We start from the raw sequence: 21055 nt of genomic DNA, 5'->3' as shown, positions 1-21055 counted from the left end.
GCCAGTAATCTCACAGCAAGGTAGGAAATTAAAACTTCCCAAAAAAACACTAATTGACTTCAATAAAAGTCTTCAACTCTAGTACGTGAAATGAAATATAGCAAGAAAAACTGGTTTGAAAACTTTGTTATATGAAATGGAAGGGCTAAAATGGTGCAGGACAATAAACGAGGATCAGCAGAAATCACTTTAACCAGAGCTCTTCTGTGATTCCATACATGACACAGACTAAGTTTGCAAAGTAAATCTTTGCAACTAAAGCTTTATATTTTAAACAAATTGTGTTGCTTAGTATTTAAACAGTAGTATTTAAATTAAGTTTGCTGTTAACAAACGTTAACATTCACACTGAAAGGGAACGAAAAACATTAAGGGAGCTGAAAAAATCCCACCTTGCTGCTGCTTTGCTGCCTGTAGGTCATCCTGACAGGCCTGGCCTGAGAGGGCAGCAGCACAGCTGTTCCCTTGTGATGATTAAGGCCCTGACCCTGCAATCTGATACACAGGGATAGGTTTGTGTATCTGTGCAGAACCTCACTGACTTCTCTGGGTCTATCCACTGAGGAAGACATTCGCTCCAGGAATCAGTGTAGGGCTGGGAACTAGCTCTTCATAACAAAGTAGTTTGTATGAAAGAAGGTTTAACGTAACATGAAGAGCAATTGTTAGCATGCTCAAACCTGCAGCGATCATAGCCACAGAAAACCTGGGAAATGCACTTCAGGGGGGAAAAAACAGCACAAAAAACCACCAACAAAAACAAAACAAAAAAACTCCAGACCAATAAACACCTGGCTCATTTGGCAGAAGCCAAGCTATGCCAACTTTTTTCACCAGCCAAAATAGTTCTGTTGGGTGAGACTTTGTTGACATTACTGTGGAAGTGCTTAGCACAAACAAAATCCATCTGCTGCACTGGGGTATTTTAAATGTTTTGACCACTATCTTGTAAACTCTTCCTGTGACTTGTCCCCTCTAGAGCTCCCTTATCTTTCACTACTTCCCGGATCTGGCAGTAAAGAATAGTGAGCTTCAGATTCATTTGCCTCCTAGAAGGGAAATAACTAAGTTGATCCATTGGCTTTGAAATGCTGCTTGAAATTGTATGGCTATTCTGCTACTGCAAGAGAAGGAGAAAATGCCTAATTTCATTCTCTCTAGTTTATTCATGCATACACTGTTTTCAAAGTTCTAATAGGTTTCAGTGTGCTTCAGTTCAGCTGAGCAGACTTGCTTGTTTGTCCTCCCTTCTGCCCCTTCACACACACTAGCTGATCATTCTGGAGCAAACGGAGGGCTGCACAGACCTCCAGAGAGCTCAACTAATATGGAGTTTGAAAGAATACTGTTTGTTCTAATATGTAAGGAATTCCACTCGCATTTCTCACTACCAGCTAGCATCTCCTGTTCTGGCTGTTGGGAGGCACAAAAAAGACACTTCTCCTAATAACTCATGTTTGCATTATTCCTGGGAAACCACAATCATTCTGATGGAAAAATTCTCAGTAGATATTTCTCTCAAAGCTGCAGTGCTAAGCTCCTACCATTTACACGCAAACTAGTGAGACTGTGAATACAGCTCATGCTTCTGCTGCTTGTGGTCATCCTGCTTTTGTTGGGGGCTTTTCTCACATACAGGGCTTAAGAGAAGGCAATGCCAAAGACATGCATTAAGATGAAGCAAAAGATAACACAGTTGGCAACTTTCCTTCCCTTCAGCAGACTGTTCCTGTTCTGCAACAAGCCATGTTGAGAAAGCCCTGTTTTCTGCACAGACGAGCGTTAGCATTACGCTAACCTCAGTCTGTTGACAGTGATGCTCATCAGGGATCTTGAGGCAGTCTTTCAGGTATACTGGTCCACACCATTTAAAGATTAAAGGGTCTTGAACACTGAATGTAACTTCATGGTCTTCTATTCACACAGCTCAACTGCCCCTGTAAATGTCTGCCACTTTGCAAAGCTGATGTGTGATAAATGATGTTGAGCTAACTGCAAGAAACTTTATTATCAAATGCACTTTTAGTGGATTTCCTAATTTCTTCCATAGCAACAGCTGTCAAAAAGGCATGATGTGCAGTCCTGGATCATTTTAACACTCTGGGGATTTTTTCCTCCTTTTTACCAATACTTCCATGAGACTGAGAGAATGTGAGAATGAAAACATTAAAATCTTCCATGAAAAAAAAAGAAAGAAGAAAAAAAGAAATTGCTATAGTGTGAAAGCAAGGAATTAACTTCTTTGAAGATTAAAGGTAATATCAAGCATGTCAGGAGAACACACTAAAACTTACCATAAATATAATTTCTGAAATGTAGATTATTAGTAGAAAACCTCTCAGCATGGGACTCCTACACATACTTGCATAAAGAAAGCAGCAAGCTACAGCACAGCTGTACAAACTGTCATTCCCAAGCTAGTGCTGTAACTCTGTACTAGTAAAGAAAAGCAATGATTGGCTTCACAGCACTCTGGACTAATGCAGGCACTGTCTGATACAGTTTTTGGTTGTGAGGGACAAACTAAACAAAACATACATGCTTCTAATGTAATCCTTTTTCATTAGAGCTTCTAAAGGTACAAATCCAGAAAAAAAAAAAAATCTTAAACCTTAACACAACAACGGGCTACGCTGCAAGAAATAAGCACTGCTCACAGTGCTTTGAACATATATGTTTTACACCTGTAGCAAGTGGAATTTGCACAACAGCGTCTTCCATGTAAAACAGAATAGATTTTTAACTGTAGCAGGTTGCAGAAGAAAAGCAAGAAGTCAGAGAGCTCTCGCCATAGCTATTTCAACACAGATACGCAGCAATTTACAGAGCAAAAAAAGGAGAGGGAGAATCAAGAAAACCACAACTCCCTCTCAAGTGCATCTGCAGAACAGATTATTTGAGATATGCTAGAACTGGTTCATCTTTTTATGCTTCTTCAGCTTTTACTTCTTCTTCATAGGGACAGTTTAGAGCACATGCAGCAAAACTGCACGATTTTTTACGCCTGTCTTTGGGGAGAAGGTGTGTCACAAAAATGCCTCATAAAAACCCAAATGAAAACAGTACTTCAGACTCACCAATTGATTTCATATTCTTTGAAATGAAATCTTTCAACTTGCAAGAAATAGTTGCTCTTCAAAAAAGGAAGGAAAATAATCACTATTCAAAGGCCAAACACTGTTTCAAAACTTATTTTTTTAGACCCTTACCTTGCAGCCTTCACATGTAATGACACCATAATGGATTCCTGATGATTTGTCTCCACAGATCTTGCATGGAATAATTTCAATTTGAGCTGCAACAGAAGCACACAACCAGTTAATTACATTTTCTTTTAAACACCTTATAAAAGCATTCCCTGATCAGCATTTGTACAGTGAAAACTAATAACCTGCTAAACATTATACTGCATTAACTATTCATTGCTGAACTCCGAGGGTCCCCTGGAGCTTTGGACTAAATTATGGCTGCTCATTATATAATAGCTTTTGGGTTATTAAAATGGGTCATTTGAGAAGGTGTTTAAGAACCCACAAGAAGGCTGGAATCAGCATTTCAAAGCCAAAAAGAGTCGGAGAGTTCACAATTTGGCCAAAGAGCTAGGAAGGACACTGGAATGGTTTCTTCCAGTCTTAACTCTGGCTGTAGCAGAGTTTGCCTGCCTGAAAATGAATGTAACATCTTTACCAGAGAAGTCTTGATCCTGCCATCCAGCTCACATGACTGGCCAACACAAAAGAGAAGCACTATGGTAAGTAGTAAGTGTATTTTACACGAGAATTCCAAAATTCAAATAGCTACACTGAATAATCAGTATGCATTTGTATATTAGCTCCCACAGAGCAAATGGGGGCGAAAACACAGCAGTATTCTATTCAAAACACAGAAAACAAATGAGATGACTGAGTCTTGAAAACGCCACAGACGATAGGAATACTCTGGTTTTTATTTTTTTCCAGATCTCATATATATATGTAGCATATGTGATATGCTACGTAATATAGCATATGTAATTCAGTTTACTGTGTGACAAAACTCTTTGTACGTATGTCTAAATCACAACTCCTCAGGAATATCTCTTCAGCTGCTTTTTCAGCATATTATCACTGAAGTCATTTTGCAAGCCTTTTACACAGCACCGTACCCAGGCATTGGTTTATAATATCAGAGACCAACAGTCAACATTTTACCTATGCTTGCATGTGCTCTCACAAACATACAGAGCGTACGTACCATGTAGATAACAGAATCCTAAGAATGCACTTTCTGTCTTGCAACTGTGTTGGGTTGGGCTACATTAATTTTCCTGAACCAGATTACACTGAAAAGGAATACAAATACAACTCTAGCTGTATTTCTTGCTGTGTGATTTATTAAACATCAGAAGTGCAGTTAATCTCCTGCGAGGAACTGAAATCCATTCTCAAGATGCTTGATTGCCTCAGAGAGCCTTTATTTCATCCAGTTTATGGTTATCCAGACTGTGACAACACAAAAAATCACATCTAAGATAATGCATTAGCTTAGCCTTGCTGTACTCTCAACAAGGCATTCAAAAAGTCATGTCCACTCTTTGAAACACTGTATTTTACATGCCATTAAATCCCTAACCAACTGCTTGTAGTTAACAAGAATCATCTTATTATAACAAGAATAATCTAGTACTTCTCTGTGCTTCACTTCACTGCAGCACACCATAGCTCCAGGTCAGGCCAAAACGCACCATCAGTAGACTGCACAGCACTGACTGTGCTAAAACACTACTTCAGAATATCCTCCAGGCTGTATCAAATGCAGTGAACAGATCACCTAAGTAGAAGATTCTTTGTTCTTTGTTCCTAAGAACCTAATAGCATCCGAAATGCTCTGCTGAGGAAAGCAGTACCCAACAGCTAAGGGACTACGGTGTTGTTTGCCTGGTATTTTCATATCAGCAGCTTTCAAAATATTTTTGTAATACAAGACCCCACTCCACTCGCATCTACTTCCATCATAAAGATCTTTGCATTCTTGACATTGAATCCCACACCCTCCTTGCAGCAACAAAACAAAAGGCTGAGATTAAAATCTGTTTAGGATACTTAAGTAAACAAATACTTCTGCCTTGCCGTCCTCCAAAAAGTGTCTTCATTTCACCTTGCTCTCAGCTAACACATTAAACAACATGAAGCAGGAAGTGAAATAATAGAAGGGTGAAAAAAAGAGTGGAAGTTATTTTATTAATTTGTTCCATGCATTAATCATTAGTAGTGCATCATATGTTTACAAACAGATCTTATGAGCAGAAAGGGGAGTATGACTCCTCTTCCCTCACTTAACATTAACGTCACATTACCAAATTGAATAACAGACTGAAATTCACTGAAGTTCAAAATTTGTGCAATGTAAAGTTCAGATTCAAAGAGAAATCCCATGGGTAGACTCTGGAATAGATCTGTTGATTCCCAGTTATGCTTATTCAATCTCTGATTGTTTTTCTGCTCTGCTACAGGAAATCACTGGCCTTCTCCAACTCCACTGACAGTGTAGTAGTGATAAAGCTCTACAGCTACATGGTAATATATTTGTTCACAATTCGCTTTTATATACATAATTACTGCCTTATTATGAAGAGGTATGATATAATTGGATCTTGTTTATCTACAATCTCCAGCATATTAGCTAAATCACCCATGAAGCCTGTCTATGCAATCTCCGTCTCTTAAGCAACAGGACATTTGCAGAGTGTTTCTGAAGGAATGTAACATGCCTTCAAAGTCATGGCCTAAAGCTAGCTCACTAATAGTCTAAAAGGTGCAATAATTAGTCCCAAGTGCATTTGCCAGGGTGTTTTACTGTTGGAAGAGAATCTACACAGATTCAGTCTCTATCTCAGTCAGTATGTGCTGACCACTGGCCATATGAGCAGTGACACAAAATCCAGAATCATTTTAGAATTCCAGATGTTCTAGAGCTTACTACACCTTCAAGGCACTCACTTTCAAGAGCACACAGCATTTACAACTACAACTTAATGTTTCACTTTGAGATACAGAACAGTGGGGTGAAACTCAGAAGCATAAATTACTTGGGACTGCCACAACCAATTGTATTACAAATTAATGCATGGAAAGACATCAGATCAATTACTGCTCTGTGTGGCTGCCTTTGCAAATCAGCTCATTGAAATGGAATCTCTGTCACAAGTTCATACACTTTCCATATAGCATGAAAGGACTTAGATACTTTAAACTTACTAAATGCAAATTGCCTGTGCCAAGATTATGCGTTTTTCTTATGAGGGTGAAAATATTTTCCCCACTTATAACTTTGACATGCAAATATGTACTTGCTAAAACCTTGTTCTTATGCAAACAAGGCAGGTGGGAAATATTTTTACATGTCAAGAATATGTTCCAACTTGGTTTCTCACATTCCCTGAGTTACTTAGAGCTTCCTGCCGAGTTCAGATTAATTGTACCTGTTCTGTGCTTACATATATTTAAACAGTATGTTTTCCAAGATTGTATAAAATACTGTAATTCATGTTTTAGACTAGAATTAGCCTAAATTACAGTTTACAATTTCTGTCTCCAGAGGTGGTGCTCAGGCTGTTTCTGGTTCATGCATGACCAAATTATTTCTTAAATATCAAATGCAGAAAAAAATAAACTCTTGTGGTTGCTTAGAAACCGCTAAGATACCCAGGTGACAGATGTCACTTGTATTTCTAGATTAAAGGCCTGAGAATCTTTCACACCCTGAAATAACAGTGCTCCTCAATACTCCCAGTGATGTCCTCTGCCAAAAGCAGTAATGAATAGGAAGAAAAGCCCAAACAAGAGCAATAAATACAAACTTAAGCACAAAGACCCACCTCAAGCACTGAACAAACTGCTAGAATAGCTTCTGAGGGAAACAAGTAGCCAATAAGGGCCAAAGGCAGTAGAGTATCAGAGGTAGTAATTGTTATGAACTCATGTCAAACACCAGGCAAACCAGTCTTACAGTAAAGGGAATCTGACATCCATTAAGACCTCTCCGTGTATGTGATTTTAGTATCATGGACATGTCTGGCAGTCTCCAAGAAATACATCCCCCTTCTGCTGTGATACTGCGTGCCTGCATTTTACAGCAGGAAAACTGAGTGCAGACTCTTTGGTCTGGGCATTATCAGACAAAACAGTAACTTGAGCCCAAGCATTGCAAGGGAAAAAATGTTTTGTCCGCTGAACTATTCTTCTTCCTTCATCTATTGTGTCTTTACCTGGTAATTTTCTTAAGTAGCTCTGGTATGCTTAAATTACATGATTATCTCCACCTAATTCCTAGTGACCATGCCTACCAGACAACCAGAGGGAGAACTAAACAACATCTTTTGTTGACGTCTGTAACAGAAGAATTTCCCTTATTTCTTCCTACTCCAGGCTTCACTTCTTTCCCTTCCCTGGGCTTGCCTGCCATTTTCAGTCTATCCCCAACCAACCCCTCCAGATAGCCTCTCCCTTTTTACTAATTATCACATCACGAAACGCTGCTTTGTCGTTTCTCTGGTTTGAGCAATAGCAGGAAAACTAATTCTGCATTGATAAGGAAATGTGCTGTATGAGTTCATCATAATAGTTCCTTCCTGTCTGACTTTCTGACTACTTGGGCAGACTTCAGTCAGGACAGGGCCCTGTACAGCCAGGTAAAGCAAGGAGCATCTTTCTCCCCAATTCTGACATTTAAGTAGAAACACACTGAGCCTCAACACAGGAAAACATATTATCAGTTCAGTCGGAGGAAAACACTTTTCAGACACCTAATTAAGGTGTCTGAACGGTATGTTTGTTTCTGGTGAAATATTTGTCTAGGAATTTATATATATATATATATATAAAATTCCTCCTCATGTTTTCCCAGTGTTATTTTAAAACTCTAAGTTCACACAGATCATGTTATGTTTTCCACTTTGGAACAAGTATGAAACCTCAGGTTTGATTTCCTGGGAAAGACTTTTCAGTGCAAGCAAAAATTGGTCCCATTCTTTCATGTCAGGTGAGATTCACCTAGTTGACCTGAGCTATCTTGAAGGTCCGGTAATTAGCTCACGTCATTGTGTTGGCTGCTGGAGAGTCATGAGGAAGGGAGAAAGAAAAAGAATGGGAGGAAGCAAGATAGAGAAAGCGAGAGAAGGGGCATGATTCATCTCATACGGGAGAGGCGAAATGAACCCCTAATGGAGATGCCTCCTCTTCAATCACCAGAAGTAATTTACTGATAACTAAATTACAAGCCTAACTTTTAGAATGTGAAAGTTAGGTGCATCCTACTGCCTCTTACTAATTCTGCTTCTGTTTTCTGGAGGGAAAATTCATGTAGGCAGTACTCCTTTTCCCATCTGCAGTACACAGAGGGCCAATCACCTCTGCGCACAGACACTGATCAGGTAAGAGTGCCCCCTGTTGGCTCCCACCTTCCAGCTCTCCAGATAGAATATGAAGAAATTCCAGGTGTATACCCTCTTTTATCACTCGGTTAAGACTGAAGCTTCTTCTCGTTAGTCTATCAGACTGGAGTTTAATTCTTAAAAGCTACGTGTTTGGGCACTGACATCATTCTCAGATGGTGAAAGCACCATGATTGGAATTGCTGGCTGAACTGCACACTTTGCTCAAGGCTAGATGTGGCGTGCAGTCAGGACAGGAGTTGGGATCTCCTGAGTCTTGAGGTACTGCTTGAATAGTTATCCCTTCCTTTGCTTCAAGAAAATTGAAATTGCCTTTCCTGAATGTGGCTTCCACATCTCTCGCTTCAGAGAGCAGGCAGAACTTTGCAACTAATTCAGAAGGGCTTTGAACAAAATACGATACATGCACAAATTGGGCTAACTTGCTTCTGAAGAGATGCAGCCTGTGCCAGACGACATTGCTAGTGCTGTTTGTAAGTATATTGATTAAATTAGGAGGCATACATATTCACTGACATATTCATACATATTCATTGACTCAAACAAGGGTACTGCATGTAATGTGGTATTTAAAGCAACATAATATCTGATCACAAACTGAATTAACAAGGAATGATTTTACTATATAATATTCTAATCTTCCTGCATTTTCAGCTTCATTACCTAAATAATTTGCTCTGTCATGTACCCTAAGTAATTTGAGCTGGCTGCAAATTACTTGCCTCTGAACACCTGCAGCTTACAAACACTGCAGTTCCACTAAACTAAAAGCTAGTGGCAGCACAGCTCTGCCCATTCCATTAATACGTTATGCTAAGTGACCATCTGTCCACTCATATATATTAAAATATTTAAAGCCTGTGCACTTCTAAGGCTGACATCTGGTTGGTAGATGTCTGAGGCACTTTTAGAACACTGTTTTGATCAATAGCTGATGGAGACAAGCTCTATTTCTTTTTTTTTTTTTGTCTGTTCCATGCATGAAAGGTCTGTTTATTGTATGTGTAATCCTCCATGTAATGGCATTCTGGCCATGAGCTGGACTGCTGGATGTTGTGGTGGTGTAGCTAGTAATAAGTCATTCCTGTGAAGAAATTAAAAAACCTGCTATCCTAGCAATCTGTGTCTCATGTTTGGATTTTCTAGTGTCTAGTAAGGTTAAAATCACAGTGGCTTTCTCAGCTGTACAGCTTCTCTCAGGGGAGTGTTAATAGGCTATCTTTCTTCAATTGTCATAAAACTTGCAGGAGCACCTCTTTGGGATTCTCTCCAGCTTACCAGAGGTTCAGAATTGTTTTGGAAATGAGGAAGACCGGGGTGATGGGCAGAAAACTAGACAAACACAACAACCTCTCTAAGCCTCGTTTCCTTAGGAAATCACTCTAATAATAAAATGAAATAAACAGAGGGGTTATACTGGTATGAATCCTTTGAAGTCCGTGGGTGTGATGGGTGGAGCAGAAACGAACATGGCCAAAGTACTAATTAAAAGTAAAGTATGAGCAACACCTCAAACACACGAGGCAGAAATGCTGCAATGCCAAGGCTAGATCTTTGGGCCTGAACACAGCTGGATCCCTACTTAGTAGGTCAATGGATAGTGTGCAGCACTCCATACTGCTGAAATCATTCTGCTTCAAAAAGTATTAAATGAGATGCATGACAAATAGTATGGAACAACAACATGAGCCCCTTGGGGCTTGAAAGACTAACTTTTAGGAATAAATCTGAATTCTTTCAACCTTTGTTACTGATCTGGACACGTCAAAGAAAACAGTGCTGTAAGAGCTCATGTTCTTATGCTAGGATCATTTACACTTTTGCTTATTGTTCTACTTCACACTTGGAAATTTTACTTGAACATTTTAAATGGAAGAACCTAAGCTTGCTATTACATTGAGCACGGGCTTCAACAAAGACACCTGAGCACATAATGACAGGAGGATCTATGGAAAATAGTTTAGAACCTCTAATAAGCACAGCTATTTCTGTGAAGTTGTTGTGGTGAGATCTCTGCATTATTAATGTTGTATTAAAATAAAAAACTCTTGAGAAAAACTTTAATAGACCACCAAAATATTCTTAACCTCTATAATGAACAATTAAAACAAAAGGAAGTTCCCAACACAAAATTTAAGACTTCTGCAACCATGCAGAAGCACAAACATGCTAAAAACTTCTTAGAGGAAATCAGAGGGAGAACGTCTGCTCCCTCCCATTCGTGTGTGCAACTTAAAATGATTTTTATTTTCCTCCTGTACTGTGTTATAATCTTATCTCTCTCCACAGTCTTCACTTTATCCATCCAGAAATACTGTCATCCTTTTTTGACCCCAAAATGCAACTTGTTATCTCAACATTTCTATCACCAAGCAACTGAAAGATCTATTTTTTTCCTTCTGTTTTTGATGAAAAAAGACTAGCAATCTGATTTGCAGACTTGATTTGAAAACCAGATCATTTGATTTCCCTTGTTGAAGAAATGACAGGTAGAGATAATTCTAGCTTGGGATTATGAGCACATTATGAAACCATACCATAGAGCAGGATATAATGGCAAAGCAGTGAATGACCCACTGTGGCTTAAAAAAATCAGGACTGCCCCATCTGGACATGTTCTGTAGTCCAAGAACACAGAATACCAGTTTTTTGGAAAGCCTCTCATTACCTCACAGGGCACACAACTAAAATCTTAGTTTGCGAAATCAAGCACGTTCTGAAAGCTCCATTTTTGTTACTACTTTCATGAGCTTATACAAGAATCATGTGGATGGTTGACATACAACCAGGAGTTGAACACAGTAGCAAATTATATAATAATGATATAAACTCTTTTGAGGATAAAACTAAGAAAAACCTAAGCACCAACTCTGAATACAACTTGTGCCTTTCTACAAGAGTCATTCTTTAGACCCCACACAAGTAACAAGATTCAGTATCCAAAATTAAGAGGAAAGAACAAGAATGGAGAGAGAACGGAAAGAGTTTCCGTGCAACATTCTATGCATCTCAAACCAAAGCATTTTAAGACTGGTTTGATTATTTCAGTGTGATCAGAAATGATCTCCACATTCAATAAAACATCATTATTTCCCTCAATATTTTGGCTTTTCACTTTCTTTCTCGGTGCTCACTTGCTTATGAGTAAACAACTATTTTATTCCCCTCTCCTTTGGCTGGAAATTAACACTAGATGTATTGGCTACAACGAAGACGGTTTGGAGCATGATAAATTTAAAGACTAGGCTAAATATACTTCTTGCCAAGTAAAGTAATGCAGTACAGCAGGTTTGCACAGCAAGAGAAAACACACTGACACTGCAATCATGTGATTCTCTTTAATGAAATGTAACGTATTTTATTCAGTGCCCTGCACTGCTTGTCAAGAAACAGATACTATAATCTTCACACTAGTGCTGATTTGCTGTGTGAATGGGGACACCAGTACTTGTCTCATTTTCTCTATCTACGTAATCAGGATAATCGTTCTTTATCTCTATACAGCTATCTTAGGTGGCTGGTGTGCACTGCCAACTACTACATCCTGGTCTTAAGGCTCAAGAAACTAGTCAGTAACCCTCCAAACAAACACTGTTCTTCAAATGCCTGCAATGTTTTGCACTGCTTATGTAAACATGGCTACAAAACTACAGGAATAGTACTGACAGCTGTCTGAATGTTCCTATTTTTTTAAAAACTTCTAAAAACAAAGCTTAAAGTTTTAATTGAACAGCAAGAAAAGGCTGCTCTTGACAAAATGACACAAAATACACATTTTAGCAGCAACATAGGTGTGAGCTATTACCAGAGTAGCTGGCAGCACTGGCTGCTTTTTCTGTTCTGATTTGCTGCTGCGTTTATTCAGTAAGCAGCAAGCTAATGTTTATGTCAGTCCACACTGTATGTATTTTTTACAGGATTCTCACCTGTGGCAGCATCTTAATATTTTCTGTGCTGGACAAAAACAAAGAAGAAATTACCAACTGCTTGCTAATCTTAGGCAACAGTTCAGCAAGTCAGCTGAACACAGCTGCGTGCCAGCACAACAGCCTTTACCTGGATTATTTTTCCTGGGTTTCAAAACAGTCTGAAATTATCAATAGTTTGAATGCAGTCATTTCAGTCCCTATTAAAAGGCATACAGTTATACCGCCTGACAAATTATGAGGTTTAATTAGTCGCTAGCCAAACTGCACTAACATTTACTAAGGAAAGATCTTTTAGTAGCTTTTCAGAACAATGTTAAGGGAGGGGAGGAAGGGGTGGCATTTCACTTCACTTGCAACACAGTGTCAAAATTATAACAATTTCAATTAACACCATGACAGGCTCCTGAAATGGTAAAGAAACATGAGGTCAATGAGGCTCAATCTGACTGTAGGCCATGCTGCATTTTCATTCTTTACACACATGCACACAGCTCTCAGATCAGTCAATAATTCCTGAATGCTGCTACGAGGTCCTAGGCAGGCTGTCACTGGTTAGCATCACCTCTACCTGTTCTCCATCACAGTGCCTGAGATTTCTGTTACGCTTACTATTCAACCAAGCCATATTGCAGTTCAGTAGTTATTGACTCAGAGAGCAACAGTCAGTTTGGAAAATGGAATATGGAAAGCATCTAGAAGGTACAGCAAGATATTCCCTTCCCAATAAAGTAAGTATCCCTTTAAACAAGGAGTTTTGTCATGATTCACAATTGTCCTGCCATTTCGCCAGGCTGCAAAAATTTTATTAAGGGTTTGGCCTCTGCATAAATTGCAGGATGTATCACTGTATGTGTATTGAGAAATAGCATTTTGTATCATTAAGTTAAAACCAAACAAATGTGGCTGGTAAAGAAGCCACTTCCTTGCAAAAGAGATTCACTTTGATGTAAAAAACACTCAAAAGCTGAATGTACTTCTAGAAGAAAAAGTAGCAGGAAAAAACATTTCACCCAAACTAGAAAAGCTCCATCATTCTGAAGAGACTGCATTTGCATTTTTAAGATTTTTTATTTTCTTTCTGGCTATACACAAATTTGATGTCATTAAAAAGGCTTCCTTTGATGCTGCATGCCAAGTGGAATCATTAGTTTCTCACAAAGGTGTGCTCTAAATGTCTAGTTTAAATTTTCATTTTCTGATGATTCATCTGAGAGATGAACAATAACAACCAAAACCAACTTCAGAACTCCGAACAGTAAAAAGCCTTCTAGCTGCATGTGCTCATTTTTAACTCCCTCCAAAACCTCCTGTCTGGTTTCAGATAGCAGTCAATACCGAGCACTTATTCTGCAAGTCCTTTGAAGTTCTGCAGTACTTGGCTACTAGGAGCTCACCTACTGAAGCCCAAACCAGAATCCCTCAAACCTCACAAAAAGGACTTCTTCTGAAGTCTGTTCAGTGTTTCCCTAGCTGATATGGGAGCGCTTTTTTTAGAAGAAACTATAGATGCTGTTCATCACTCCTGTTTTTAGTCTAAATGTGCTCTCTTGCCTTTTCACAGCTCCTCTGTGAGTTCCCCTCAAATTAATGAAGCTACTTCTAGCACTACTTCATTGACTTGCATAAAGTTTCTTGGTGGTCCTTCATTTTCACGAAGGAGGGCCAGGACTGCCCATCTGTTAGGAACTGAGGGAAGCTGCTGGAGGGCAGCCTGCCCTGCCTGTTTGCTGTTGGGCACACGTTTCTCTCCCCCTTCACAGGAAGAAATGCTATGAACTGCTTCCATAAGCTAGACCAGGAGGGATAACGTCAAGGATCATATCAGAGGAGATGGAAATTTGATAGGCTGAGGTTTTACAGCAAAATAAAACCAGTCTACAGAACACTCTCATAAACATTCCTGCAAGGGAAAGTTTAGTTTTCAATATGATCCTTAAACCTTCCATTACGGTGCTGTCCCCTTCCAAGTGCATTCATGGCATCTTCCCAGCCTTGGCTCTGGCTCTGTTGTTCTTATCTCCTTATCATGTCTGCATAAACTATCCTGTGTTTGAAAACCATCTTCATTTTCTGACATGGATGATGGAAGGAAAAAAAAAGAAGTACTTGCCCACAAAAACATCTTTGAAAATTACAAGCTTGTGGAAAGAAAAGGCCTAGTGTAAGATCTTCCATTGCCACAGTTAATTGGGTGCTACGGCCTTCATTAAAACCCTTTTTTACTTATTCATTCCATAGCATTTAATTTCCTGCCTCTCTGTGACAAAACTAACTGAAAGGTAGAAGATACAGCAAGTTTGTTTGCTGCTTTTAATGCTTTAAACTTAAAAAGCATTTGAAGTGTCCTCAGATGCTGTGTACCTGCTGTTTTACATTAAAACACGTCTCAGTTCAGAGTGTGGCAGCAAATATGCGACTAAAACTTATTACAACAGCTCTATTAGAATGCTCTGTGCACAGGATAACTCCATCATATACATTAAGGAAGCTTACAGTTAAGCTTCACATATTTAAACACTAACGAAGTCTACTTAATGGCAGTCTTCAAAATGACAGAGGCCTCCTAATCTGCTGGAGATAAAGAAGTGCCAAGATTAATGATTACATAAGTGCATCGCGGAGCCCAGAAATAATAATCAGCTCTTCTGTTGTTATTTGTGTATAAAGGCTATTAGAGTCATCTGACATTCCAAAATCCAATTTAAAGTTGTTAAACTCCTTTCACGTACTTACTTGAGGGTGGAAAAACTAGAGGTTCGAAAAGGAAAGGAAGGGTTTGATTTACTAATTCTTTTCCCTCTACTGATTTTGCTTTAAGCCAAATCTCACTAAGAAATGCAAAAAAATAAGCTTTAAACAATGCCTGGGTAACTGATGTTGCTGCTGAAGGAATAATACCAATAAAACCCTAACATGCTTAGATAGCAAATTTAAAAATAATGACTACAAACAAAACAAGCAGCTATTCTGTAAGAAAAGTTCCCATTGAGCTGGGGGTTTCAATGTCATTTGCTGTGCAGGCCTGACGAGCGGAGAATTTCAGCAAATCAGCAAGGTAAGAGACCAGCAATGCTCAGACACCAAACACCGTCTCAATCTGGTCAAGCACCTCCTAAGAATTTACTCTGTATTCATACAGGCACAATACTGTTTTGCATCTCCAGACAGCTCTTTGGAAATACGGCAAATGCAAGGTCTAACTGCAGCCTCACCAAATACTACACAATCAATTCTTTTTCTACCAAAATCATTTAAAATTCAAAGTAACCCCCTTTGTTCCAGACATCAGACTGAAAACCAAGTTTAGGGAAAAACCCAAAACCAAGTTTAGGGAAAAACCCAAATTGGTCATCTTCCCATTCCCACTTTGCTCCTTTGGCTCCACAGGTGACACACAGGACATGACAGGAGAAGGGTGGCTATGTCTGCCCTCCCCTCTGATCCACGAGTCCTGCCTCCCCTCACTGCTTCCTGCCAAGCGGGCCAGCAGGCAGCTGGGAGCCCTGTCACCAGCCATGTGTGCAGCGGGTAAATGGGCATGCTGCACATTGCATGCACCTCTCAGGGGAGCAGGCAATTACAATCCAATTTGTAGCACAAATTGCTGCAGCCCTGAATGCAGAATTCCCCTCTGTCTTAAAAATGCCATGGAAAGAGCAGCAGAGCAAGCCCAGACTGCCAGCCAGGAGCGCTGTGCATGGCAGACAGACCTAAGGACAAACCTCTGCAACACGCTGTCGGTGATGAGCTGGGCCTTGGGCTCAAATGGCAGCTTGTGGGGACTGGACTGGGGGCAAATCGCCCCTGGAGCAACAGGCCCCATTTCCTCACAAACATGCTAACTTTCTCTCCTTGAGAGAGAAGCAAGGTGACAGCTGTGATCCAAGCTAATGAAGTTACTCATGAGGACAGGTGTAAAGGAAGGACAAGATACAGGTTGTCATGTCCGAGCTCGCGTAGTAGCAGATCAGAGGCAGGCTTTCTCCTTCTGTTGTGACTCCATTAGTGTAACAGCTTCAGTTGCTTGTACAGCAGAACAGAGCCCTTACGGACTCTGCAAAAGCTTTTCCTTTATGGCTGTGTAGTGATTTTCTAGTGTTCCCTAAGGTAAAGTCAATTAAATGATAACTGCATCTGTGCAGAGAGTATTCAAAATGCTAATATCCCCACCCCGATAAGTCTTCAACTTTGCCTGCCTATTTATCTCCAACTTTTAGAAATTATTGCCATGAATGCTCCAGTGCCTTCACCCATTATCTTAGCAATCCTGCTTCTTCCTAACAAAAAAGCAAAAAGCCCCGCACATAATAGCTTTACTACTCTGACCTCACTGGGGAGTAAAGTGATACAAGCAAAGTACTATCAACTGATCTGCTGCCGTATAGTTGCAGCATATTGTGCAGCTCAGAGTTCATTCAGCTCTTCTTCTAACCTACCCAGGTAAGAGGCTCACATACTCTAGAGAGCACGACGGTTTGCATCATGAGTTACCTAACACGATTAACTGCTCGGGGAAGCTACCATCTTCAGTGCTGTGCCAGCTGGCCTTCAGATTCTAAAATTACATTGCATTGTTATTCTCACACATGCAAGACAGTAGCCTTACCTCAAGAGATGATGATTCATAGTACATAAATATGGCCACATATGTTCCCATGTTTTTAAGCAGGAAGAAAAGCACCATAAAAACATATCAAGGCTGAAAAACATATTACTGAACACAAAGGAACTCGAAGCACTACCTTATAATCAGTGTCCATATGACTGCCTTAATACTTTATCTATACACTTATTAAAAAAAAAAAAAAAATTGAAATTTCAAAATGATGCCCCAAAAAAACAGAGAATGCTGACATCTTTTTCAAACAGGTATGAAAGTATCATGAAGAAGGAGACAATCCTACGCCCTGAGAGCCAGGCAGAATACACACACTGTGCAGAATGTAAGTATGAACAGGAAATTATCAGAAGAAAATGATGGAATCAATTGTTAAATGCGTTTGAGAGACTGCAAGAGAAGAATCAACTTGCTTCATATGGTCAACACAAGGTCCTAAAGGCCAAGAGACAATGGCAGACAGGCAGGCAGTGAAAGGATTTAATCTGTGTTTCCTAAAACAAAGGAGGTTTGATAAAGGTTAGGAGAAAATAATAGAAACAGCACCTATATTACTGTAATCATCTTATCCAAAGATAACAAAAACCATTTGCTGACCTACGCTTCATCACTTTGTCAGGACAAAAAAAAACAACCGACAACCTCATAATCAGAGCTGAATGGAGCCATGCTGTACTTTAGTGAGAATGAAGCTGATAATCGCTGAACCCTTTCACAACAGCCTTTACTCATCGCTCCTGATGCTGTTTCTTTCCATGCTTGTATTCTGCATATGCCAGAAGAGAGACAAGAACACCGGGCACCTCAAACTGCTGAGAGCTTTAACACGGTACTGTTTCAAACCATCATATGCAGACCATTGCCACACTGCCCCTGATAAAGAACCAAAATGTTTGACCAGAACTCCCACACTCCTACTCTCAGAAGAATAGTTGTGATTATGGAGAGCTACCAGGGGACAAATGGAAGCAGAGGTACGTGGAGGGAGCAGCCAGAGGTCTGTGCATAATGGCAGCGAAATGGGAGGAAATAACTTCAACAAAGAAGGATTGTTGGCTCGGCTCAGAACTGAAGTTTCTCTGTTCCTGAATGGAGCATTCATAAGTAAAATAAGCTTCTTGAACCAAGCATTTCAAATTATTGTAAAAGCCACTTGATAAAGTGAAGAACTATTATTCATTTTGGTACTTGACTCTCCAGAGAGAGAGACAGCTGTTGTTCTTACTGTAGCAACTTACGAACCAGTCGTACAGCTGTAACAGAGCTCCTGGTTGTGTCCCAATCAAGCAGGCAGTTTCGTTCCAAATCCTTGTTTCAGAAAACACTGCTACAAAACAATCCCAAACCACTTAAAAATACCAACAAATATGCTGCAAACCTTAACATCTGGGCAGAATCCACATAGAAGAAATAAGTTCAGGGGCTTCAAGCAGAAAGTTTCAGTTTTTACTTAAATTACTGCAGCGTAAGTTAACATCAGTGAAGTAGGAGAGGCAGTTAGGATTTAGCACAGGACCTGGCTCAGGGCACTGGAACACAGAACAGAAGTAAATACTAATCATGCTCACTCACACTGAGAGGATTAGATAACTACAGACGTAGGAAATTAAAACCACAACAAGATGACCCCAACGTTTATGATTTCCCCGTTGTACCAGATCAGTCAATATGAATAACTGACAAGGCAAATTGAAATCCTCAGATAAAAATAATAGTTTCACCTCTTTATTTCTCTTCACTCACACATAAATTGAGCAGGCTATCTCTGACAATGCCACGGTTTAATATTCTAAATGCACTATCTCCTTTAACAATGCCTGGAATAGAAACAAGCTGCTGAGCCAGATCCTCCAGGGGTGAAAATCAACATTGCTACACTGACTTCAGTGGAAGCACATTGATCCACACCAGCTAAAGCTGTGGGCCCTAGTGGGCAATTAGGTTTCTATTATATGCTGATTTAAATAATGTAGCACAGAACATTTGCTGTACAATAAAGCGAGGCTACACTCTTCTGTACGGACAAGCATCGGCTGTGGCACGGTGAGAGTTATGTATTCTGGTTTCAAAGAGCAGGATGAAGTTTCGGTATAAACTCCTGCTCATAACAATGTTTTAAAACCTGTAATTACTCACACTGTATTACTTCAGGAAGCCTGTAATTATTTTGTAAGTTCTTACCAATGTCTAGTCTAGTTTATAATTGCTAGCACTGCCTCCTTCAAAAGAATTAGTAACTATGTTAGAATCTGGTTATTGTGAGGTCCCTACTATACAGAGTGGCTGTGCTGTTACACTGCAATCTGTATTCAGCACAGGAAGAAAAAATCAAACTGATTTGTGTCAGTTTGAGCCTGAACAAACTAAACGAGTGCAACAGTCCCACACACTTTTCTTTTGCTGCCTCTGTAATGCCTGGCAGCAGGACTGCGGCTGCATCTGATACAGGGCAGAGTTTTTCCTCTACAGGAGTTCATAGCACTGAGGTCCATCTACAGGAGCCTCTCAGTCTCCTGGGGAGGCCTCATGGGCCACACAGAAGATGGAAAAGCAGAAATGTTCTGCTTTTTTTCCCCCTCCAGCCAGAGACCTTACGTCACATCCTCACTGACAGCAAAACAGTTCTTCAGGGTCTCAGCTGTTTTAGGGGAATCACGGGGCAGTTCAGGTGGAAAGATACCATCACTCTTCAAAAAAATATTAACAGCAGTTGTTAAAACGTCTGTTCTCTTCTGTAACATTTTCTTAAATGTGGGGGGAAAAAAAGCTTCTTTTATTCTAAATATTTGCCATCTCTCATCCTGCCTTAGTCATCAACAAGCAAGCCATGAGCATGTCAAGGTCCCTGCCTGAAGCCCCCTGCCTACTAGGTCCCTACTAGACTTCTGATACAGTCAGGATGAGGGCATCATTGCACACTGGCAGTTCTCCTACATTGCAACTCTCCAAGTGAAGCAGCAGGATTCTATTCGTGGTTTGTTTTGAAAGCCAAAAGCACATCTCAGATGGGCAACTTGGAAGCTCTCTGAATACCACTTTTGGGAGAGGGATCAGCAAAGCAGGACATTCTTCCTATATGTGCGACTCTCACATCAAAGTCACAGCAGGAATCTCCTCGAGATGACACTCCAAAGACTTAAAAAACCCCACACACCATTTTTATTTGTCTTGTTTTCTAAGGAAGCACTCAGGGTTACATGGGCTGATGAGAAGCAAGGTTATATGGGCTGATGCAGCTCCAAGTGTTGCAAGGCAAGATGTGGTAGCAATCTGCAAATGTACATATCCTGGTAATAGTGCCTTTCTCCAGTTGCACTTAAAACTCTTCATAAGTTTAATTTCAAGCAGAAAAAGTTTGTACGGAGCCAAACACTTTTAATGCTAGCAGCAACACAAGAAAATCTTGCCATGCAGGACACAAGTAAAGTCACCACAAGAACACACCTGCACTTCTCAGCTGCCCCTTCGCCTTGCTTTGGGGAGGCTTGACAGACACGGTGAAAATACCAAGTTTGCAATCAACACTTGCAAGGAGGAACTATTTTGATTAAGGTTTTGATGCTGTTTGCATTCCCACCAGGGAAAAAGAGAGTACACAACCCCACAAGCCGTTCGGCAGCAGCTACTAGCCATTGCACGGCACTGTTCTGTCCTTTCTCTCCCTGTTCTGCTGCTGCCACAAGCCTGATAAGGGGCTCAAACTGTTCTGTGGTAGATTAAGTCAGAGAACCAATTCAGGATGAAGTTAATTCCCTACATGGCAGTAGAGATGCTGCTTGTGCTCACACAAGAGAGAGGTGTATCCATATGGCCCTGCTAGTCAATGGCTGGTTTGAATGCTCAGACAACTGAACCATCAGCCCAGCAATCAGCAAGAGGAGGCAAAGGGGGTAGCAGAAACAAGGACAAGGAACACAGGTTAGTTTTCCAAGAAACAGAATAGTCTAAGAATAAGTCAGTGGTTTCTATGGCCATGATTGCTGTGAAACTTCAGGCACGTCACTCACTTGATGTGTCAATTCCAGCTGTGAAATGAGGACAACACTTTTTACATCACCGAAGTGATGTAAGTTGAAA

At 40.2% G+C, this 21055-nt stretch overlaps 1 protein-coding gene across 6 annotated transcripts in view; it reads right to left on the bottom strand.

Moving 5' to 3' along the window:
* Positions 1–21055, bottom strand: part of RORA (RAR related orphan receptor A) — a 398577-nt gene that overhangs the window by 21569 nt on the left and 355953 nt on the right. For all 6 annotated transcript variants that reach the window (XM_090148734.1, XM_090148738.1, XM_090148735.1 and 3 more), the window contains one exon: positions 3210–3295. In XM_090148734.1, the coding sequence (XP_090004860.1) occupies positions 3210–3295 (86 nt within the window). The remainder of the gene's footprint in view (positions 1–3209; positions 3296–21055) is intronic.

Source organism: Phasianus colchicus, chromosome 12 (assembly GCF_987193195.1).
Source record: "Phasianus colchicus chromosome 12, bPhaCol1.hap1.1, whole genome shotgun sequence".
In the NCBI taxonomy this organism is placed as follows: Eukaryota; Metazoa; Chordata; class Aves; order Galliformes; family Phasianidae; genus Phasianus; species Phasianus colchicus.
Note: the sequence above shows the minus strand (reverse complement) of the source record. Positions and strands in the feature narration are given on the sequence as shown.